The sequence below is a fragment of the Psilocybe cubensis genome, chromosome 1 (genome assembly GCF_017499595.1).
Source record: "Psilocybe cubensis strain MGC-MH-2018 chromosome 1, whole genome shotgun sequence".
NCBI lineage: Eukaryota > Fungi > Basidiomycota > Agaricomycetes > Agaricales > Agrocybaceae > Psilocybe > Psilocybe cubensis.
This window is the reverse complement of record NC_062999.1, coordinates 3,800,037-3,822,410: the sequence shown is the minus strand read 5'-3', so window position 1 is coordinate 3,822,410 and position 22,374 is coordinate 3,800,037. Positions and strand designations below refer to the sequence as shown.

Genomic DNA, 22,374 nt, shown 5'->3' with positions numbered 1-22,374 from the left:
AAGTCGTAAGTAGTCGATGGAGGGCACTGTGCTTTGTGAGTGTGATAGCGTTCGGGAGTGTGTATTCGTTCGTATCGTATTCACAGTTGTATAAAAATACCTGGGATGCGTGGATAAATGCGTCAGAGGGGTAAAGAGTGAATGTGTTCATAATTCCAGTGAATTGAGGGACGAAGGGTGCCAGAAGGTGCCATGGATTGGCACATCCCCATTGGGCAGCTATACCCCGTGGGGGACTCAGGGCACAGCGGGGCACCGTTATCTACCAATTTTCGCCGCCGTCATCCCAACCACCCTTGTCGCGGATTCCAGAGCTGCCGAGCTTTGTCTTCGTCCGGGACTTGCGTCCCCCGAGCTCTTTGTACATTTCCCGCATTTCTAGCTTGCCAGGTTTTGACGCGGCTTCGAGCTCAGCCTTCCATTGTTCTTCTTTGAGTTCACGAGGTGTTTGGTAGCCTGACATGTTACGAGAGGGAGAGTTATACCCAGACCCTGTGCGAGAGAAGGAGGTCGAAGTGGGTGAACGATCTTTAGCTGATTTCAGGTACACCTGTCTCTGTGTTCATCGGCAGGGAGTCAGCCCAGGAGAGGGTATACAAGAAAGAGATAATATACCCAATTCTGTTTAGACTCGCGCTTTGTCCATTTTCCAGGAGGAAGACTGTCGTCATGAAAGTTCTCCTTTCGATAATGCTGAAACCAAACTAGTGAGACTCATTGATTAGCATGATAGCACCCACGATCTAATGGGAGTTATATTCCTACCGTAATTGAGCGTCTGACTTCGTGCCCATTTCTTAGAAACAAGAGAGCATTTGGCTAGATCTTTTACGGAAAGCTTAGTGAAGATTTTCTGAGAAAGCTCGGTAGGGAAGGCCTTGAGTGGATCAAGGCGGTTCGCTGTGGATGTCAGCGGGGACTTGGTGGAAAGGCGCGTATTTGCGCCGCGGACAGGCGACGATGGCCTAGTTCTGGCAGGTGTTCCAGGAAGAGAAACCTGGTGTTTCATCGATAAGAGATTAATAGGTTGATCATGGCAACATTGGGGGCACATACAACGTTGACGAGCTCACTGTCATCTGAATCATCCTTTTCTCTTTCTTTCTCCTCATAGGATGTGCGCCTCTTGTTGTTTTGGCGGATGTTCTTGAGGCCGTTTTCGAGGTCCTCGGTGTTTGATTTGAGAACACCCTGCAGCAAACTCATGGTGAGTGATGATGGGGGCACAAGGTTATGATGTGTTTTCAACAGCTCAATTAGGGTCAGTTATCAATACCAATTTATGACAAATATAATGACATCACTACGTCCTGCGATAATAACATATACAAATATCAACGCAGAAAAATAGTGGCCAGGGCCCAGGCTTCCTCATACTCATCGCAAACCCATCGCCTACATTCTGGCTCACCAGGAGATGCCTTGGAGCGTCGGCACTGTAACTTTCACAAAGAGTATACATCAAATAGATATATTCAGGTTACTGAATCTGCCAGTGAGCTACAATCAGTGAAATATTTGCCAGTGATTTTGTGCCATCACCTCGATATCAGTTACTATCCCGCCACGTCCTCTATATTCGAGTTACAATGCAGATGTACTCCCTTTTTCTTGTTCTATGCCTTCGTCGAGTCGTAAATCGGTTCCCGAGGCGTTACAGTCAGCGACGATCAGCTGTATGTTTGGGACAAAGTACCTTTCATCAATCGCCTAAATCTAGGCCTCCTAAAATGACTTCAACATGAGCTATTTGTATGGCACTACAGGTCTCTCGGAAGTTACAAATGTGATTTTTTTGACACCCACGTTTTACACCATTCTAGCGGAGATCTGGCCTCCAGCAGATTTGAAAAAGTAGTGGTAGTGTACATTTCGACTTGATTTGATTTGATAAAAATCAAACCCAACTATAGATTCGCCGGGGACATATTCCGGTTCATTCTCGAAGGTGCCACTACTTGTTCTTAGTGTACAAGCACTAGGAGCGCTCTAGACTACTCTCCTGTCTTTTTTCTTAGGCCCTTCTCCTAAAGACTTTGTTGAAGCCGGAAGTTGAAATGTCAGAGAATATGGAGACGGAGGGTTCGCAAAAGGTCGAGAACGGCTCGGAGGTGTTGCTTCCAACTCTGTCAAAGTGGTCGACTCCTGCGATTCTGCCAAGCGCTTGGTGCTCTACCGACTTCCTGGTTGGGGCTGGTATGGTGATCATTCAGCAAAACACGCATAAAATAGTCATGATTCATGCACCCGATTGGGAGCGCAAATGGTTCTTTCCCCGCGGTAGGAAGGACGTTGGGGAGACTATAGAGCAGGCAGCTCTAAGAGAGGCCTTTGAGGAGGTAGGCTTACTTATTCAAGTCATGGAGACCGATATTTTTTACCGGCCTGCGTAGTCTGGATACCGCGCTCAACTTTTACCACTGCTTAATCCAACTACTCAACCTTTTCCACCGGCTAGTATGGGCAATATCGAAAGTGCCTTGAATGTGGAGCCTATATTTTTGACGACCACCTTGTATAACGGAGTCTACCTTACTTCATGGTTCGTCGGTCAGATACCCGAGGATGCTGTGGGTGTTAAAAATGCAATCAATAATTCAAATTCATTACCTACACATATTCTAGGCAGTCGATACAAGCAGGGAGCGTATGCCCAGCGAGGAGAACTTTCAGACGCACTTGCTATCATACGAAGAAGCCATGCAGAAAGTCAACGGCTCGGAAATAGATGTGTTGCAATACGCCTGGGACATCTACCAGAAAACACTCGAATTTGTTGCAGAAAGAAGAGCACAGGATATAAGCAACATTTACAATCTTGGGAGTGGAACCAAGGATATGCCATCATACACATAAAGGTTTTATGTTCAAAAAGACTCTTGCATAAATCAAAATTGTTACTGTATTTCGGCGACTGAATCAACGGAAGATGGGTACGACTGATGAACAGAAGTCGACTCCCATGTGGCCTTGTAGATGGCCAATCTTGCCCACCACTGCGACGAAAATGTCCGAGGAGAATCTGTGTCGTAGATCCTTCCAAAGTAATAAACATCCGGGTCTCTAGTAAACTGCTCCTCAATATCCGGGTCAAAAATTTCTGCATCGATGGTCCCTTCTCGGTAAGCGCATATTGCAGCGCACATCGAGCGAAAAGAAGGGTCTGAGATGGGCTGATTTAAGTCCTTGGAACCCCAATCCAGCAAAATGTTATATGCAAGTAGAGATGATGTGTAGAAGAATAGACTTGGTTGAATATTTGTCTCCGTCCATTCGGCCATGTCTTTCAGTAAAATTTCTTCGATGAAGCGAAAAACGGAAGAGTAACTGCTGATTATTGAGCTCGAAGGGTTTTTTTGACGAAGCAGGCAATTAGCGTAGCAGCCTGACGTCTCCATGAAAGGCAAGATGATATCGTGTTGCACGGATGGGTGGTGGGCGATAGAGTCAGGACGATGACTTATTTGTTCAAGTATGACTTGAGTAAGATGGGCAATTTGCCATGCAAAATCTGATGGTGGTGTCAGTTCCTGTCCAGTAAGGAAGGAAGAATTTACCTGTGAATGCCTCCATATCATCTTCTTCGTTGTCTATAATCGCTGAAGCGTGGTAATAGCGCAATATAAGACACTCTGGTATCATGATACGCAGATCCGATGAGAAGTTAAGATGCTTTGCGTTGAAAAATGATCTCAACAGACGAAGTCTGAGCTCTATTCTATGCTTTGATGGCAGCGCGAAAATTTGTCTGGAAAAGTGGTAGGGGATAAATGATTCGACAATTTGTTGGTGTAACAGCAGAGTTAAATTAGATGCAGTCGACAATACTATACTCGATTCAGACAGTGAATCAGGCTTGGCTCCAGAGTCGTTACCAAAATATTCCAGTAGCGGTGTATCGTCCTTGGATGCGACAAGGTCATGCAAGTATAGACTTTGTCGAAAAGCATCGTCAGCGCTGGTAAATCCAGACGAGTGTGGGGGTTGCGTAACTAGATCAGATATCTCCGCAAGGCAATGGTATGTCGAAGGGAAAAGCGAGGTATGATATGCCTGGTCAAGCAGACCCCGTACGATGTCGAAGATGGGGACCACGTCTGTGCGTGAAATATATTCTGCACTGGAGGAACGTTTATAGACGAACCGCATGTAGCCGTCGCGGATGGCAAGCCAAGCTAAATCGAAGTGGGTCCAATCAGATTCGAAACAAGCCGCGTATAAGTATCTGGTAAAGTGGGGTTTACTTTCGTCATTTGTACGGGTCAGGTTCGAGGTCGAAAATAGCCTTCCCCCCGATCTGTATTGGAAGCGTAATTTATATCGCACATTGAAGTATATTTTTTGAATGTTAAGCCAGAGGTTCCGTATAGTGTGTGATTGAGGAGATTTATATGGACATTGGCTGGGAGGTATCTTACCAGGATCATTTCTAGTTATATCCCAGTTAAGAAAAATATCATAGTAGAGCAAAGAAACCTGGAGGCTTGGGAGGACTGTTGTCATGACAAGGAACAGCAAAGTCAGTCCAACGATAATAGCAACTGGGACAAAAACTCCGATGTTGCCTATCGCTTGCAGAAAGTCGACGACCCCTCCGAGGAACAGAATTAACGCACACTGAAGGAGGAGTGGTAGGGAGTTAAATATCTTATCGACTTGCCAAGTCTTCAGAGCGTCTTCTCGCATACAGTACAAGGAGTATTTTTCACGAGGGGATAGGTCTGTTGAGTAGAACTGGTGCTCTCGAAGCCATTGAAGAGCAATGATACCGACCAGAACAGTTGTCAGACTGAGAACCAAGCTAGTAAACCAAAAAGAATTGACTCGGACAGACGACGAAGTGGGTGAGAAGGTTTGGGCCATAGATGTGATTGTAGCACTTGGCTCCAGGGAAGCATTGAGACGAGTTGAGATATGAGAAAGTAAGTCAATGACAAAATCGTTTGGGTCGGGTTGTAGAGACTTGTATGATTCGATAATGAAAGTGGTAACCACCGCGGAAAAAAGTCCAGCCTTTGAACGTTGTAAAGGATCAGATAGACCTCGACTTCGAAATTCGAACGAAAGTAACTGACGAAAATCAACAGGTTCTGAACTTCGTCTTTCCACGCATCACATCGAATTTTATCCTGTTTCATCAAGGGGTCCAGCAGTATGTCCCATGAGTCTCCTTCTGGTCTCGGAGGTGCGTATTTGAAGGCGTCATCGAAATTCCAGGGTTTATGAACATTCGGGACTGCATCCCCAACGGAGCCTGCCTAGTGTACAAAAAGGCCGATTAATTCAGGCTGTGCGTTTGACCTCTTTAGAGTAGCAAAATAGAAATGGTTGGCCTTACCTCGGCCTCAGCAGGTGCTTTGTCGCGCGCCTGACCATCAAGTTTATTGACAGGCATGGTGTAAATGTGAAACGTTAAACGTTAAACCCGCAAACAGAATCAACCAGCTGGAGACGAAAGCAAGTCGGAGGTGAGGAACAAATTTGGATGGGACTGTCGCAGCCCGCTATGAAATTACGTAAAATGAATTTTCACACAACGAATGATGCTTGGGCAACACTTCCGCCCAATGTAAACGAAAAAGTACGAAAGATGCGCTCTTTTATTAACTTGGGAGTTGGATTCATGTCACAATGCAAATAGGCTTTGATAGAACTGTGTTCACTTTTTCTACATTGTCATAGGTTATACTGTCGTGAAAAGCACCCAAATTCCTTTCGCATACGATACAATCTCGTTGGAGCCTAGCTTACTGTCACCGTAGATGCGATCCACAAACGTGATAGGCACCTCGCCAACGGTATACCCAAGCGCGCGTGCCCGGACCATCATTTCCATCTGGAATACATATCCTTTTGAAACGGTTTCCGTAATAATATGACGGAGGACCGGGAGGCGGTAAAGCCTGCGTAAAAGGATACATGATTGAATCAATACAGATAAGGCACAGAGAAATTGAACATACCGGAAGCTACCCGTCAAGTCACTCACGCCTGGGTTGAGGACAGTGTCAGCAAGGAAGTTGGCGCCGCGTGATACGAGTTTTCGGGTGAAGTCCCAGCCGTGAACCCCTCCGGGTTGAGCGTCTGGGGAAGATGGCTTTGAGGTCGCCCTATACCGGGTACCGGTCACTATGTCTAAGTTATGTGCTTTCTGAAGCCTGCATACACGGTTAGCTGCATAAGGTTATTTAATGTTACTGAACATGCCTAATGAATTGTGGAATGAACTTCGGCTGTGATTATGAAGTGAATCAGTTGTTTCAGGCTCCAGGGAGGTGTGAACATACGTGATGAGAGAAATCTGCATCCATAATAATAACGAAGTCTCCGGTAACGAAGTTCAAACCATGAATATAGGCAGTTCTATAAGGTGGTCAGCTACTGGGGTACAAAGAAATGGTGATGTATCTTACCCCAGACCGAGTTTACCAGCACGCGGTTTGAGCACCTGTATGTATCAGCAAAATTACATTCTATAGGGAGGTGTCGACTCACTATCTTGTCCTCCCCATACAATTTCGCCAGTTGTTTGGCGATTTCTTGAGTCCCATCTGGACTGTTGTCATCTACCACAATGATTTCCCATGCGAGTTGGCTAAGGAGAGAATTCTCAGCCTATGTATATGTATAGCCTGAAAATTTCCCACTTTTCAGTAAAGGTCTTGGCCAGCAGCCACACAATGACTGGAAGATTCTTGCGTTCATTGTATGTCGGGAGAATGACGCTGTATTTATGGGTATCTGGGGAGTTGAAAGAGCCTTGCATGTCGCGGGATACGTTGCTTTCAAAAGGGTTCATCCAAGGGTTTGTTGTTCTTGCAGTAGTTCGACTTTAGATGGCTGGCATCGAAAAAGGAGTGTGTTGGCCGTCACAGTATTATAGCGGTAGAATATCAAGAGGGTTCCTTTTCACCGGACGCGATGTGACGTGTCTGTAATTAGTCACGCGACCTTGCCCAGATTAGATCTGACCATGTTTTCTTCTGTACCACCATCATCCGCGTCCTCGCCTCCATCTTCGCCTGCTTCTGCTCTGACCCGCTTGCACTCTCTACTCACGGAGCTTCTACGAATTACTACTACGGACGGTCGGGTCTTCATAGGCACATTCGCTGGCACCGATAAGCCACTCAACATCATTTTAATCAACGCGGAGGAATACCGTGTCGGCCCAGGTCATGACCCAGACGGCCGTTATGTTGGCCAAGTAATGCTCCCATGGAAAGTTGTAGTTAAGGTTGAAGCCCATATCTCGGAATTACCTTCAAGAAATGTGTCACACAGTGAGGGATTATACATTTAGTAAGTTGGCTTTTTGCGCAAGGCTTTTGACTAATCTGATGCGTTTCGGAGAGATAACGACAACGACTCATCTGAGCGCTCATATATACGCCAGTACCTGTTCAACTCGTGAGGATATGTTGTCGATCTGCCAAAGATTAGAAGTGCATTCCAATCGTTCACCGGTCGTTATGGTATGAAGGCCGAACCAATAGTCATCGACAAATTTCCCTTTACAGGTAGTGTGCTCCACAGGAGACACCAGTCGTTTTGGTTATATCGTGTTGTGTTTACCATCCCATCATGCAATAAAAGTTTGTTCAAAACGATTGCATAGGTTCGCCGAGTGGATATTTCTCATGCAACGCGTACAAATTTCCATAAAACTGTGTGCTATCGAGGTGCTTACAGTATACCACAGAACAAGAAATACTTCGTTTTCCAATATCTCCTGTCCAACACAGCAATATTTTCTATTGGCGCTAAATAGGTGCGTACCTGGACCACTTTTGACACACCTTATCTTATACAGTGGAAACCAGGGCCCCACTGTGAGAGCCCTTAGGACCCATTAGCACAATTTAAGGTGGGTAGACCGCCGTTGGCTGTGCTTAGAACCCAATTGTCCGTGCCGTTTGCTTGAGCGGTTTTCCGCACCGGTCATACTTGGACCGTAGAGAAGCATTTCCATCGTCGGGGATATACGCAGCTTGGCGCAGAGTCACCTCTTGCTTTGAAGACACTTTTCCAGCATGCATATCTCTCCTATGACTTTGACTGGAGCGATATTATTCCTCAAGAGTTCATTTAACTACTGCAAAACGACGTGACAGGCTCAGGGTGGTTTCGGACGGTGCAACATTCATGAATCTTAAAATCACTTCGAATGCGAACTTCAACGACATTGTTGTTTTGGGAATAGAATTGATACGGGAAGCTATCAATAGCACCCGGGACTCTCAAGCTAGAAGACATTTACGTCTTGGTCAAATTATACTTCTTTTTAAGTGACGCCTGGTCTCAGGTTCCAAGTTTTCATTCCCCACACCCTCTCTCGCCTTTCTTCTTTTCCTTTCATCGATGTCCCTCCCTGCTATAGTTGATGATGCGCAAACAGGCGCTATCATTTACTCAGGAAATCAATGGTCGTACCAAAACCACAACTCAAACTATAACCGCACTATCACCACATGCCAGGGGCGTACATCGTCCCCGCCGTCTTTGGCCTTTACCTTCGACGGTGAGCGCGACTTCACAGTTTTGTTCTCGCTAGCGACGATTCAACTCTTTCTATGACAGGGACTGGTGTTGCTTTGTACGGAGGCCCGATATCGAACAGTGCCGCGTTTACCTACAGTGTTGATAATGGAACGGCTTTACAAGCCATCATAAATTCCAACGCCATTGGCAAGGTACATTTCTGAAGCTCTGCTTGGGAGAGCTGCGATCTCATCCACTATTTCAAGGCTGGTGCCAATTTCTGGAGTGTACAAGGCTTGACCTCAGGACAACATACGTTGCAAGTTACACCAACAGCCGGCCAATTTAGCCTAGATTACCTCACATACATCCCCGGTTCATCCACCTCCACTTTGTCAAGCAATTTAATTCTTGATGATGCAGACAAATCCGTGCAATTCTCGGGTAATTGGACCAAATCGGCTCCCTCAATGCAAAATGGCGTCCCCTATCAAGGGACAGTAACGGGGAGCTCCACGGTGGGAGACACAATGAAAGTTCAGTTCGTCGGTATGTCAAACTTCGGTCATTGGGATTAAATATACTCAAAATATTCTAATCTATTGGGTAGGGTCCTCTGTGACAGTTTATGGACTACTACAGCAGGTATCCGGCAAACTTTCTGCTACATTTTCTGTGGACGGTGGGCAGACAAGCACGTATGCGCCCTTTGGTCAAGACGGGAATGACGATGACGATGACGACAATCCATGGCTGTTTTCTCAACAACTTTATCAGCAAAATCTGTCACCGGGGACACATACTTTGCTTGTTACGGTTACACAAACTAGTGGTTCACAGGTATGATGCTCATAAATGGTCGTGACCAGCTCGTATTTAATTGCATTAGGCCCTTTGGATCGACTCTATGGTTTTTGGATCCAGCCCCAGCAACGTAGTGGTTACACAACCTAACAACAGCGGCAATGGAGGGAATGGTGATGGTGGCGGTAATGGTGGAGGCACCAGCAGCGGGGACAACGGCGGAGGTATTGGAGTCAATCGTAATCTCTCTAAATCAAATTCATCTGGGGGAATGATTGCTGGAATTGTGGTTGGACTAGTTGCGCTGTGCGTAGCTCTCCTGGCCTTATACAGGAGATCTCGAAAACGGCCATTCTTGCCATTTTACAGTAAGTCTTATGACGACCTTTCAATCCGTTCTTGATTCTGTACTGACCATTAATTTGCAGAAGAACATGGCCAGGACTCCCTACCGATGCAAGAACCGCCGGATGAAATACGAGATTGGGAAAATAACTTTACGCCTATACCGCCTTCTCAGGCGCTTGCCTCGATTGGGTCTCAAACTCATCAATATCAATTCACCCCACCTCCTCCAGAAAAAGAACCCATGCCTGTGGCTGGTCCTTCTTCGCTCCCCGCATATCCACCAGCTGCGCGTCAGAGTAAGGGATGGTATGAGCTTGATAAATCCCCAAAAGAGAAGGAAGTTTCTGCAGAACAGCAAGACGGGTCCGATGGGAATGCAACGCTGTACTCCGATGATCCTCGTAGGTCGATAAAGCTTTCGTCGCCAATGAGCATTACTTCCGACGTCGAAGGCCCGGAATCGCGACAGTCACATATACATGGCTCTGAGCGAATATCCAGATCGGTGGAAAGAGGTTCTACGCTTGTAAACCTTACTTTTCAGTCGACTTCTGGAACGCGATCTTGTATTCCCCAGGAGACCCACCCAATGCTCAGTCACCGTAACGACGAACCACCTCCATATAATCCGTATAACGATTTCCAATAAAGTAGTAAGTACTATGACCCGTGTATTAGACCAAGGAGTTACGAATGGACTTGTGGACGAATGTAGGGACTTGACGCTTCATTAGGTATTTATGCCGGGTCTGGAAGCTGAGTGCTGAAGGCTTCAACAGTAGAAGGATAAAAAGTAATTCAATAGTGCTAGTATTACAAAGCACCGTGAACGATTTAATGAGGTAAAATGCTACTGAAGTAAATAAATTGGGAGAATTGTATTGACATGCATTTTAGCACATGCTTCACATCTCTTTGAAAACATTGTCCAATTGTCGCAGTTGGTGGGCCAAAGTAACGTAGATAGAATTGTATTCTGCACAGTCAAAATCGATGATGAAGGCATTCCCATGCAAGTCAATGGTCAGGTTTTCGGCTCTTATATCTTGATGTGCGATCCAGGCCTTATCTAGGCCTCTAATTACTTCTGCAAATGCCTCTCTGAGATACATAGGAACTTAGTCAAAATGCGGTTGATAAAATTATAGGAAAAGATGTACATACTTTTCTTCTAATGTGCCCTGCACTTTCTCGCCGTAAACTCCTGTACGTTCGAGGTCCCTTTGGCGGAGGGATTTACCGGCATCTGACATCAAGAGACCCAATGTGTCAGACTCTGCGTCATGGAAGAGGCCATGTACATCCGGAACTCCTTTGACGTTTGAGCGGGACATACGGCAATAAATGTTGAACTCGTCTCTTAGCTTCTTCTGACCCTGTTCTGTAAATGACATCTTGAAGACAAGATTTTGTCTCACGACTTCTCCAGACAACAACGTAACTTCAGCCACGGCGGGGTGGGCAACGCCAACTGCGCCGTCACCCAATGGTGCGAGCAACTTGAGAGTAAAATACTCGTCTGTTGTAAACTGTCGCTTGTTGGATAAATCCCTGGTCCAGTCTGTTTCCTCAGAAGAGTCGTTCCTCTTGCACGATTCTCCGATGCGTATGAATGATGAAGGTACAGATGACGACATGGCCTCATAATCCAAGCTTACAAGGGCTAGTTTCCGGTTAAACAGGTGTTCCCCAATCTACACAGACATAAGACTCTGACCACCGAACTTTACAGAAAAGCCGATTTACATTACCGTATGAATCATTTGGCACAGACGAAGGATCCATTATCCGCTGCCTTTTTGGCTGAGGAAGAGACTCGGCATTTTCAACCTCCGAGGCGCGTTTTTTCGATTTTAACTCCGTTTTTTTATCTTGGACCTTGCCTGCTTCAACACGTTCCAGGGCATCTTCAAGAATAGCAAAATGAAGGCCAATGTGCATTTTCCGGTACCGAGGATCTTTTATGTTTACTGTGTCGATTACACCCGAGAGATAGAGAGTCTGCGACGCTCGATGCCGAATTCCGATACGCTCGTAACGTCCACAATGAAGTATTATAAATGTTGTGTCGTGCATAACGGATTGTGCCCAAGCCTTGAAACACATTAATGAACTTCTTCTGTAGCTCTGCAGGATATAGAGGGTACCTACATGTTGTATATAGTGACGAAATTCAGGGCGATAACGTGCACGATCGGCCGCAAGGGGTCGAGTGACGGATTTCCCTCCTTTAACCGTGCGCCTCCTCTCTAGAGGGTGACCTCCCGTGCTACCTTTGCGAGCAAAGTTGCGAATACCGAGTTTATGAGACACTGAACCACCATCAGGGGATGGAAATGTTTGTGTTGTGAGCCGATATCCTGTGGTGCGAGGGATTTCCCAACGCAGGCTGAAAGTCCCCGTTGTTTTGCTGAGCGTTGTCATAAATATATCAAGCATCGGGTACACATGCCAGATGGCCAATTTGGGAAACTTCTTTAAAAGAGAGTGAAGAGTAGCTTGGTCTGACTGCGATAGCTTTCCTTTCAATGCGTCGTCCAGATATATTGTCCCTGTCATCCAATCTTCGGCTACTTTCAGGAATCCCTCCGACATGTAGAAGGTATCCCAGGGTTCCTTCACAAGCTCAAAGACGGACGGCCAATCTTTAACATGCTGGTGGAAGCATAATTTTGAAACCATCGAATGTCCTATGTCGCTAATATTTTCGCTATAATACCATCTGACACTCTCAGCATCGCCAAATTTGGCACGAGGGATCGGCTGAAAATGGTATGGGTCAGCCTGGAGTTTGCGATCTTTTTGTCGAAGTCGCGTTAAGGCAGTATCACACGTTTTGGCTAGAAGTTGTGGAAGAGACGGGAGGTGTGCAACATTTTGCAAAGTATGGTTGGGTCCAATATGCCGATCGTAGAACTTCAACGGAGATGTAATAGATCCAACAGAGTGATCCCCCGTGCGTTGAGTTATACCAGGATTGTAGTTAACGTCCAAAATGTTGTCAATAACATTCCAGAACGTATCCTTCTTTCCGAGTGGCATATGTATGGCGCGTGTTTGTTAACGAGGTGGAGAGTGAAGCTCACGAGTGCTAAAACCGGAGGTATGGTGGAAGTTGATTCCCACGGCCTGATGATGAGTCCACCAGTATTGGATCCGATGTCATTGTGATGAACCTCACTTCCCTGCTACATGCCAGCGATCAAACGGATTGCTGCACAATATCACAGTATGTAAGTGAAAAGAGATTGAATTGTGCAAATTGATTCGGGCATGCATCAAAAAACAAGGTAGATAAATAATAGCATAAACATCATGAATGCGAAGTAGGTGCTACAAGCACAGTTGGCAAACAAGTCGATGAAGGTATTACTCACAAGAGAGGTTTATGAAAGATATTGTCCAAATTTTCCAATTGGTCCTCCACAGACCAAAAGGGAGAATGATAAAGAGCACTATCAAAGTCTATGAGAAAGGCCTTGCCGTCTGAACGAATGGTCATATTCTCAGGCCTGATGTCATGATGGCTGATATCTGCCTCGTTAATATTTCTGATAATATCCTCGAATGCCTTCCTAACCATGCAAATGTAATGTTAGCAATTCATAAAGGCGCGTAAGATGAAGGCTTCACATACTTTTCTGCAACTGTGCCACTGATCTTATCGCCATATATCCCCGTCCGCGCAATATCTCGGTTTCGAAGCGTTTCGCCGCCATGAGCCATGAGAAGACCTAATGTATTGGATTCCGCATCAAAAAATAGGCCATGAACATCCACAATCCCTTCGACACCCGCGCGTGACATTCGACAATAAATAGCAAACTCATGTCTCATCCTCTTCTGTGTTTTTTCATTGAAAGCCAACTTGAGAACAAGTGTTTCTGTGATGACTTCTCCTGACTCCAGTATTACTTCTGCCTGCGCAGGATGAGAGACACCGACCGAACCATCACCCAAAGGCGCCAATAATGTCAGGGTAAAATATTCGTGTGCAGCATACTTTCGCTGCTTTGTTGGGTCCTTGACCCAGTCTGTAGCCTCCCGGGAATGTTTACGCTTGCATGATTCCCCAATGCGTACGAATGAAGAGGGCACGGAAGATGAGAAGGGGCCATAATCCAAGCTGACGAGGGCGAGTTTACGATCGATGAGATATTTGCCAATCTAAATGATTAGTGAGCGGGAAAATTCATAGATAGAAATGTAAGCCGCAAAGTACGAAGTCACGTACATCGGTCGATGCAGGAGAAGAGGATGTTCTGCGTCTTTTCTTTGGGCGAGAGGACTCTGCATCATCCACGTTGACCGAGGAACGCTTTTTGCCCTTTATATCCACCTTATCGTCGGCAGAATTCCTGAGTTTCATACGTTCCAATGCGTCTTGCAAGGTGGCAATGTAGAGGCCAATGTGAATCTTCCGATAGTGAGGGTCTTTGATGTTAACTGTATCAATTACTCCAGATAAGTACAGGGTCTGGGATGCCCTATGTCGAATACCAATGCGTTCATAACGGCCACAGTGCAGGACAATAAATGTTATATCGTGCATTACAGCATCAGCCCAGGCCTTTCACGCGACGTCAGCAGTACTCAACCTATCGCAGCTAATTAAATACACTCACATGCTGCAAATAATGTCGAAAGTCAGGGCGATATTGTGTGCGTTGCGTAGAATAAGGTACGCTGATAGTTTTGCTATATTTCTCAACTCGTTGTCTATACGAAGCAGGTTCGCCGGCCAGTTGCGATTTCGCTCTGCGATACGTACCAGGAACAGGCAGCATATTAGTCAAAATCTTCGAATCGGGAGGTGGAGTCGTTCGAGCTGTGAAGCGGTATCCAGTGGTCCGCGATATCGGCCAACTCAGCGAACCGACATACTTCGTCACATTATGAAATATTGTTGTAAAAGTGTCGAGCATGGGGAACATGTGCCACGCAGTCATCTTGGGCATCTTGAATAAAAGTGCTGTCAGATTGTCGAGAGTAGGTTGCGATAGTTTCCCTTTGATTTCGTCGTTTAGGTTGACTGCCCTTGCCTCTGCATCCAGTGTCACCGTTAAATATATTTTGGATGCATAGAATGTATCGGTGTCCAAATGCCAATTAAAGGTAAAGACAGATCGCCAGGATTCGGTATGAGGATGAATTTGTAGCTTCGAGAGATATGCAATGCATAGCGACCCGATGTACCATAGATAATGCTTTCCGACACTAGCAGAATCAGTGAATTTAACTGAAGGTATATTCAGGTCATGCTCATTGGGAGGAAATTTGTGACCTTTCGCCTTGAAATCCTCGATAGCGGAGTCACAGGTCTTGGATAGAAGATGTGGAATGGAAGGTAATGGTACAATGTTGCGCAACGAATCGCTGGAACTTATGTGTCGATCATAGAACCGGAAAGGGGATCGAACAGGATCATCGGGACGTTCCTCCCAATATTGTCTCATTTTAGCATTGTAGTTGGCTTTGAGGACTTTGTCGAGAATGGGCTGAAATTCGTCTTCTTTTTCAGATGGCATACGCGGTGAGATTTGTGTAAGAGAAAGGTGGTAGTAGTATGCGGAGTACTAGGGGCATACGTTTAGTGACACCGCCGTTCTACAGATACACGATCATCTGACCTTGTTGTTTGTTCTCACCGTCAAGTGGTGCTTACTACAGTACATTACGTTGAACGCTCGTAGCATTATTGGGATAGTTTATGATTCTACTAAATCTACGACATCACTAGACTGTGAATCAGATTCTGGTTCTTTGCTATAGCTTATGGCTCTCTTAAATGAGATTTTTTCTTCTCTCTTTTCCTCTTTTGTAGGTGCATCAGTAGAAATGTTGGAGAGACTGATCACAGTCACTCGATTACAATCATCCATGAGTATATGACCATCTTCGACATTCCCAATCAGGACTTCTGCATTATGGAAACGTTTTAGAACGCTCATATATGCTTTTCTGATGCAGAGATACCGGATAATAGTAAAACATGAAAAAATGAATTGTTTGGATAAAGCCATGCTGTAACTACTTACCTGTGTCGCTTGAGGTTTGCCTTCGTCATTTGTGTTGCTGTCTTCCCCCCATTCTCCAATAGTAAAAACTTATGGCCTGGAAGGCCTTCAGCTCCAAAAAGCCCATGTGTTTGTACTATAGCTGATTTGAGCCCTTTGGATTCTAAGGCCCTGTAATTGCTATACTCTTTTTCTAGAGTTTTGGCCTGCGCTGCGTTTCGAGCCATCTTTACGTACAAGGGCCGCGAGTAGTACTTTGTCGATGGAATATTTGATCCTTTATCGAGGATACCCAAATAAACCACAAAACCTTTTTTTGAGAGGCAAGGCTCATGTTTGAAGTCAAGAAAGACCTCATAGTCGTTTTTTGGCTGACTGTTAGCATTGCCTTTCGATTCATGTCTTTGCAAATTCCATGCTGTGAGGTGTGGAGAACCTCCAAGTTTTCGGGAAATTGTCTGGTCGTGGAAGCGCAAGGATATTTGTGAAGTTTTATCAAGTTTTGGGATAATGTCCTTTGTAAAAGAAAAGGTGAACATCGCCTCAGAAAAAGTCACTATAAGGTTCCAAACATTGCTTACTGCGTTATGATCCGTCAACTGGGGTTGTGGTAACATCTTCAACATACGCTCGCCAAGCTTCGACTTCACGTAGAATGATAGCTTGTCCAAAGGTAACCTGTATCCCCAATGAGAAAAGTTTACTGTCGAAAGTTGAAATTCCATCTGGCCGGCACGATCCAAAGCGTCATTGAAGCCAAGCAGGAAGCATGCCACCAATATCTTTGAGTGGCTTGGATTACAGCTCTTTGTGCATTCAATCAGTGGAGAGATAAATAGCGTTTGTGTATCCCTATCCCGAAAGGCAACAAATTCTTCGTTTCCAATAGATAGAATGCCCACAGAACAGTCCTCCGCTACTAGCTGCGCCCAAAACTAACAAAAAGTTTAGCCAAAATTTATGTGAGCTTAACAAAAAAAGATCTACTCGCCTGTTGTAGGAGATAGAGTACACTGTTCTTGTTGGTCAGGGCAAGTGGTTCCAGGTCTTCTTTAAGACGCTTAGCAGACCCTGTGTTGCGTTTTTGGGCTTCATTAATGAGATTCTTGATGATAACCGAATCAGGAGTGGTTAGTCTGCCAGTAGTAATCAACGAGCCGCCGACACGATGACCAGGTCGTCCGCATGAGGTAGAGCTATCTTTGGAATTTGTCCTCTCTTCGCATGCCATCCAAGGAAAATCACCCTCCAGGCGGCGCAAACTTTGGAAAATCGGGGGGCCACACACCAAACTTTTGAATTCAAAGGTAACAAAAACGTCAAGTAGGTATTTGCGGATCAATTCGATATCCGAAATCTGCTCTCTAGTCAAAGAGGTTTTGACCTGTTTATTGATTGTTGTTAGAACGTCCGCAATGGCTTCGTGTCGATCCTGGTCTGGTTTGACCATATTGAGTACTTTCTTCCACCCCTTTTTGAAGAGGAGTCCAGATGCGACCCGCAAATGTGCCTCATGGTCTATAATGTATTGGGTAACCAGCTTATCTTCGTTTGCGATCGGGTCAACTAAAGTATCGGGAAGAGTCTTCGGTCCCGGGAGAGGAGGTGCCGATGAGAGATAATCAGAGCTCTCTTGAATGATTTTGTCGCAGTACTGAGACAAGACGTCTGGCAGGCGCTCAAGAACTTCGAGTTTCTTAAGGCGAAGACGGGGGTGCAGGTGCAGATCAAATGGTTGGGGCTGTTTGGTCTTGACACTAGGTGTGTGGTTAGGAGCCGTTTTATAAAAAGGTGAAGGCTTTTGCAAAAACGATTCAAGCGAAGCCATAGGAGAGATATCTGTGAGCCGAGATTCTGAACCAACGACGGAGGTTTGCTGGGGTTTGGTCCCAGTAGAGCTTGTTTCTGAGAAGGAAGAGTTTGCATCACTATAAGACCTTTTTAGAGTACGTCCTTTATCGTCTAGCATCGAGCCCCCTTGGGATTGTTTTGTATGCATTGGAGACAGAAGTGAGTGAGTGTTGAACAATTTGAATCTGGGGAGCTGGTTCTATTTCGCAGTGCCATCTTATAGTCTTTGAACAAGTAGAGCAAAGCTCGTCTGAACGCCATAAATGATAAAACGGCTACAGTGAGTTCGATGATTGCAACAGAGTTGTTACCACGCTCCCAATGTTGTCAAGGCATTTATGACATTGCAGAAGCTTAGGACAAAGACATTTACGTTTACCCACCAATAGAAGACCATGAGCCGCAAATGTCAATGTACGGGTGTACCCCTGCTACTTTTTGTTCAAGTGGGTGTTAGCAACAAAAAAATCATAATAAGCACGTACTCGTTGTACGATGACACTCACGCTGTCATCACATCTCATTGTATTTCTCTTGTTCTACACCCTACTACCGAGTCATGAGGAACATGTCAAAGTCACCTGTAAACACAATTAAGCTGTGATGAGCCGTGTAATTAGGGTAACACAATAGGATCATCAGAGTTCAAACCGTGTGAATGTCTTTATGCCAACTTTGAGCTTTGAGGCTACTGGATAAAGGAATAATGTGGGACAGAAGGAACTCTGGAAGGAAGTATAAGGTAAGATGGGAGGGCACAGTACAAGATCCGGAACAACGTCCTCATAGCGTCGCCAGGTATTTTGGTTCGGAGGTGATGTTGGTGGGGTAGAGAAAAAACGCGCCGCAATTCCACGCTGCGATCAGGCCTTTCTAAAAAAAGTGAAAAGCGACAAAGAACGCCATTGCCATATATAGTAATCCAACGTCCAATAGGAACGAAGACGCACTGATCATCGGAGAAAGCACACACAAAAAGAGAATATAAGGCGGGAGTATTGAGGGAGGGGTGTTCTCCAGCTTCACACAAAAAAAATAACAGATATAAGGCCCCATTCGGTAACCCTGTTAAAGTCGGTTAGGTTAGGTTAGGTTTGGTCACGATTTGTCACGTTTTTGCGAGAGCGTCGGATCGACTGGGAGCGAGGGCCAAATGGACCTGGACCTGGACCTGGACTTGGCCCTCACATGAATCTGGGAATATTTGTCAGATTTTCCCAAGGTCCAAGGCAAGGTCCATCGTAGGTGTTATTTTAGTGTTACCTTTGCCCGTCATTGCCATTGTGTTTGTGCCACAGCTGACAGAATCTGATAAATAACCAGTAAATTACCACTGAATTTAAAAAATTGGATTAAGTAGCTTCTCTAACTCATTATAAACTAGCATGGTACTATGGCATTAATTTTCTAAGTAATCCAAGTAACTCCCTATATAAATTTGATATAACATTGATCATTCTGAAGAGCCCTAATATTGTTTAAAGCACTAGAGATTTGGTCAATATTCATAAATATCTAAACAATAATTCTTCTGGTGATAGAGAACCATTTAAATCTTTTTGAGCAATGCACCACCACAAATGATGTTAAAAGCAGTTGAATGAGTCTCAATATGCCGCAAATATTCCAAGTTCAAGCTGAGTTTCGGCTGAGTTTTCGAGTTTGATCCAATCAGGTGACTCATCCCACAGGTTCCCCTTAAGCTCCATGTTTGTCACTCATGGTACAACAACAGGAATATATGTGGAACATATCTAGTCCACTGGAGGTTTACACAAAGGCCATATGTGGGCCACGGTGAGATTTTATCTCGGTCAAGCCCCGAAGTCCAAGTCCAAGTCTGGGCCACGGTCCATGTTGGACCTGTGACCCAGTCGATCCGACTTTCTGGTTTTTGCCTGCCAAGAAGTGACATAGCGTGACAGACGTAACCAGAGGTAACCGACTTGGCTCGGCTTGGCGGGGGAAAACCTAACCCAGGGGGCACCCACCGCAACGACCCGTAAAATCAACCTACCCCCTCGGGTCGTGAGAATATAGTCATGCTCCGTCGTGTGTCACTGCCCGGCCTCGTTCCCACGGCTAAAGAGTACTTAGATTTAGAACATCATTCTCGCGTTCTGTCGTTTCTAGACTTTTTTATCTTGAAATTGTATCCAGTTCAACTGCAATTGTTACAGAGAATAGCAAGGTCAAACAAGCTACAACAGAATACAGGGTGGAATATGATATACCAAGCAGTGGTGGTCTCGAGGAAGCCATTCATGAGTTTGAACTAGGTACAGAAGCCGTAGATAAGCGTGCCAGATCGTATACAATGAGCTCGTCTGGGCGTGCAAAGAGGAGAAAAGCGTAAAGCTATGATGTAGTAGTTGCACGACTTGATAACAATTCACTTGGGCTACCTGAGGCTACCATATGACGGAGCACATGACTAGATTCTCACGACCCGAGGGGGTAGGTTGATTTTACGGGTCGTTGCGCTGGGTGCCCCCTGACCTAACCTAACCGACTCCAAGTCTAACAGGGTTACCGAATGTGGCCTAAGGAAAGAAAGATGCTAAGAAGATAATAATCAAAGGACGCGCTACACAAGATCAAAGCACGTAATCACACAAACCTGACAGACTACAAGTGAATTTGGGTGTTGTGCATCATAAATACCAAGGATGCAAGGTAGGTACTACAAACACGCTGGCTGTCAAATAAGTCAATGAAATACTACTCACAAGAGTGGTTTATGAAAGATATCATCTAAATTTTCCAACTGCTCCTCCAAAGACCGGAAGGGAGAATAATAAAGGGCACTATCAAAATCTATGAGAAAGGCCTTGCCATCTGAACGAATGGTCATATTCTCAGGCCTGATATCATGATGGCTGATATCTGCCTCATTAATACTTCTGATAATATCCTCGAATGCCTTCCTAACCACGCGAATGTAATGTCAGTAATGTATAAAGGCGCGTAGGATGAAGGCTTCACATACTTTTCTGCGGCTGTGCCACTGATCTTCTCGCCATATATTCCCGTCCGCGCAATATCTCGGTTGCGAAGCGTTTCGCCTCCATCAGCCATGAGAAGACCTAATGTGTTGGATTCCGCATCAAAAAATAGGCCATGCACATCCACAATCCCTTCGATGCCCGCGCGTGACATACGACAATAGATATCAAATTCATGTCTCATCCTCTTCTGTGTTTTTTCATTGAAAGCCAGCTTCAGAACAAGTGTTTCTGTGATGACTTCTCCGGACTCCAGTTTTACCTCTGCCTGCGCAGGATGAGAGACACCGACTGAACCATCACCCAAAGGCTCCAATAAGGTTAGGGTAAAATATTCGTGTGCAGAAAACTTTCGCTGCTTTGTTGGGTCCTTGACCCAGTCTGTAGCCTCCCGGGAATGTTTACGCCTGCATGATTCCCCAATGCGTACAAATGAAGAGGGCACGGAAGATGAGAAGGGGCCATAATCCAAGCTAACAAGGGCAAGTTTACGATCGATGAGGTACTTGCCAATCTAAATCATCAGTGAGCGAACAAAGTTATTAATGGAAGAATAATTTATGGAGTCACGTACATCGGTCGATGGAGTAGAAGAGGATGCTCTGCGTCGTTTCTTTGGGCGAGAGGACTCTGAATCATCCACGTTGACCGAGAAACGCTTTTTGCCCTTGGTATCCACCTTGTCGTCGCCAGTATTCTTTAGTTTCATACGCTCCAACGCGTCTTGCAATGTGGCAATGTAGAGGCCAATGTGAATCTTCCGATAGTGAGGGTCTTTGATATTGACTGTATCAATTACCTCTGATAAATACAGGGTCTGGGACGCCCTATGTCGGATACCAATGCGTTCGTAACGGCCACAGTGCAGCACGATAAATGTTATATCGTGCATTGCAGCATCAGCCCAGGCCTTTCACGCGACGTCAGCAGCACTCAACTTATCGCAGCTAATTAAAGACACTCACATGTTGTAGATAAGTCCGCAAGTCAGGGCGATATTGTTTGCGTTGTGTCGTATAAGGTACGGTGATAGTTTTGCTATACTTCTCGACTCGTTTTCTGGATGAAGTTGGCTCGCCTGATTCCACTCTCGCTTTGCGATATGCACTGGGAACAGGTAGCATATTAGTCAAAATCTTCGAATCGGGCGGTGGAAATGTTCGTGCTATGAAGCGGTATCCAGCGGTCCGTGATATTGGCCAACTCAGCGAACTGACACGCTTGGGCACATTATGAAATATCGTCGTAAAAGTGTCGAGCATAGGAAACATGTGCCAAGCAGCCATCTTGGGCATATTGAATAAGAGTGCGTTCAGAGTATCAAGAGTTGATTGTGATAGCTTCCCTTTGATTTCGTCGTGCAGTCTGACTGCCCTTGCCTCTGCATCCAGAGTCACCGTTAGATATAATTTGGATGCAAAGAATGTATCGGTGTCGAAATGGCGATTAAAAGTGAAGACGGATCTCCAGGATTCGGTATGAGGATGGAAATATAGTTTTGAAAGATATGCAATGCACAGCGACCCTATGTGCCATAGATAATGCACTCCGACACTAGCAGAGTCAGTGAATTCAATTGCAGGTATATCCAAGACATGGATGTTGGGAGGAAATTTGTGACCTTTCGCCTTAAACTCTTCGATAGCAGTATCACATACGTTGGCTAGAATATGCGGAATAGAAGGCAGTGGTACAATGTTGCACAAAGATTCGTTGGGACATATATGTCGATCATAGAACTCGAAAGGCAATCGAATGGGATGATCGGGACGTTCCTCTTGAATCTGTGTCATTTCAACATTGTAGTTGGCGTTGAGAACTTTGTCGAGAGTGCGCTGAAATGATACTTCTGTCTCATGCAGCATATG

General features: G+C 45.3%; 10 protein-coding genes across 10 annotated transcripts; 2 read left to right on the top strand and 8 right to left on the bottom strand.

Moving 5' to 3' along the window:
* Positions 1-262: 262 nt before the first annotated feature.
* On the bottom strand, positions 263-1,206 carry JR316_0001297 (uncharacterized protein; the record flags this gene model as incomplete). Its single annotated transcript, XM_047887107.1, has 4 exons — positions 263-556; positions 616-704; positions 766-997; positions 1,057-1,206. The coding sequence occupies 4 exons, from the start codon at positions 1,204-1,206 to the stop codon at positions 263-265; spliced, it is 765 nt and encodes a 254-aa protein (XP_047754853.1).
* Positions 1,207-1,741: 535 nt separating this feature from the next.
* On the top strand, positions 1,742-2,856 carry JR316_0001296 (Diadenosine hexaphosphate hydrolase; the record flags this gene model as incomplete). Its single annotated transcript, XM_047887106.1, has 4 exons — positions 1,742-1,786; positions 2,019-2,339; positions 2,394-2,570; positions 2,626-2,856. The coding sequence occupies 4 exons, from the start codon at positions 1,742-1,744 to the stop codon at positions 2,854-2,856; spliced, it is 774 nt and encodes a 257-aa protein (XP_047754852.1).
* A 41-nt stretch (positions 2,857-2,897) lies between these two features.
* JR316_0001295 (uncharacterized protein) lies at positions 2,898-5,395 on the bottom strand (the record flags this gene model as incomplete). The annotated part of the gene is made up of 5 exons (XM_047887105.1): positions 2,898-3,511; positions 3,558-4,175; positions 4,419-5,013; positions 5,076-5,258; positions 5,339-5,395. 5 exons carry the CDS (start codon positions 5,393-5,395, stop codon positions 2,898-2,900), a joined length of 2,067 nt encoding a protein of 688 aa, XP_047754851.1.
* A 288-nt stretch (positions 5,396-5,683) lies between these two features.
* Positions 5,684-6,766, bottom strand: JR316_0001294 (dolichol-P-mannose synthesis; the record flags this gene model as incomplete). The annotated part of the gene is made up of 7 exons (XM_047887104.1): positions 5,684-5,903; positions 5,964-6,158; positions 6,208-6,233; positions 6,288-6,363; positions 6,414-6,448; positions 6,496-6,595; positions 6,648-6,766. The coding sequence occupies 7 exons, from the start codon at positions 6,764-6,766 to the stop codon at positions 5,684-5,686; spliced, it is 771 nt and encodes a 256-aa protein (XP_047754850.1).
* Positions 6,767-8,361: 1,595 nt separating this feature from the next.
* On the top strand, positions 8,362-10,282 carry JR316_0001293 (uncharacterized protein; the record flags this gene model as incomplete). Its single annotated transcript, XM_047887103.1, has 6 exons — positions 8,362-8,521; positions 8,581-8,693; positions 8,748-9,030; positions 9,092-9,321; positions 9,371-9,653; positions 9,714-10,282. 6 exons carry the CDS (start codon positions 8,362-8,364, stop codon positions 10,280-10,282), a joined length of 1,638 nt encoding a protein of 545 aa, XP_047754849.1.
* A 256-nt stretch (positions 10,283-10,538) lies between these two features.
* JR316_0001292 (uncharacterized protein) lies at positions 10,539-12,675 on the bottom strand (the record flags this gene model as incomplete). The annotated part of the gene is made up of 4 exons (XM_047887102.1): positions 10,539-10,734; positions 10,798-11,327; positions 11,380-11,727; positions 11,785-12,675. The coding sequence occupies 4 exons, from the start codon at positions 12,673-12,675 to the stop codon at positions 10,539-10,541; spliced, it is 1,965 nt and encodes a 654-aa protein (XP_047754848.1).
* A 135-nt stretch (positions 12,676-12,810) lies between these two features.
* JR316_0001291 (uncharacterized protein) lies at positions 12,811-15,161 on the bottom strand (the record flags this gene model as incomplete). Its single annotated transcript, XM_047887101.1, has 5 exons — positions 12,811-12,847; positions 13,011-13,208; positions 13,271-13,800; positions 13,868-14,203; positions 14,259-15,161. 5 exons carry the CDS (start codon positions 15,159-15,161, stop codon positions 12,811-12,813), a joined length of 2,004 nt encoding a protein of 667 aa, XP_047754847.1.
* Positions 15,162-15,341: 180 nt separating this feature from the next.
* JR316_0001290 (uncharacterized protein) lies at positions 15,342-15,877 on the bottom strand (the record flags this gene model as incomplete). The annotated part of the gene is made up of 2 exons (XM_047887100.1): positions 15,342-15,594; positions 15,672-15,877. The coding sequence occupies 2 exons, from the start codon at positions 15,875-15,877 to the stop codon at positions 15,342-15,344; spliced, it is 459 nt and encodes a 152-aa protein (XP_047754846.1).
* A 731-nt stretch (positions 15,878-16,608) lies between these two features.
* On the bottom strand, positions 16,609-17,649 carry JR316_0001289 (uncharacterized protein; the record flags this gene model as incomplete). Its single annotated transcript, XM_047887099.1, has 1 exon — positions 16,609-17,649. One exon carries the CDS (start codon positions 17,647-17,649, stop codon positions 16,609-16,611), a length of 1,041 nt encoding a protein of 346 aa, XP_047754845.1.
* Positions 17,650-20,226: 2,577 nt separating this feature from the next.
* JR316_0001288 (uncharacterized protein) lies at positions 20,227-22,371 on the bottom strand (the record flags this gene model as incomplete). Its single annotated transcript, XM_047887098.1, has 4 exons — positions 20,227-20,428; positions 20,491-21,020; positions 21,081-21,416; positions 21,472-22,371. The coding sequence occupies 4 exons, from the start codon at positions 22,369-22,371 to the stop codon at positions 20,227-20,229; spliced, it is 1,968 nt and encodes a 655-aa protein (XP_047754844.1).
* Between the last annotated feature and the right edge of the window lie 3 nt (positions 22,372-22,374).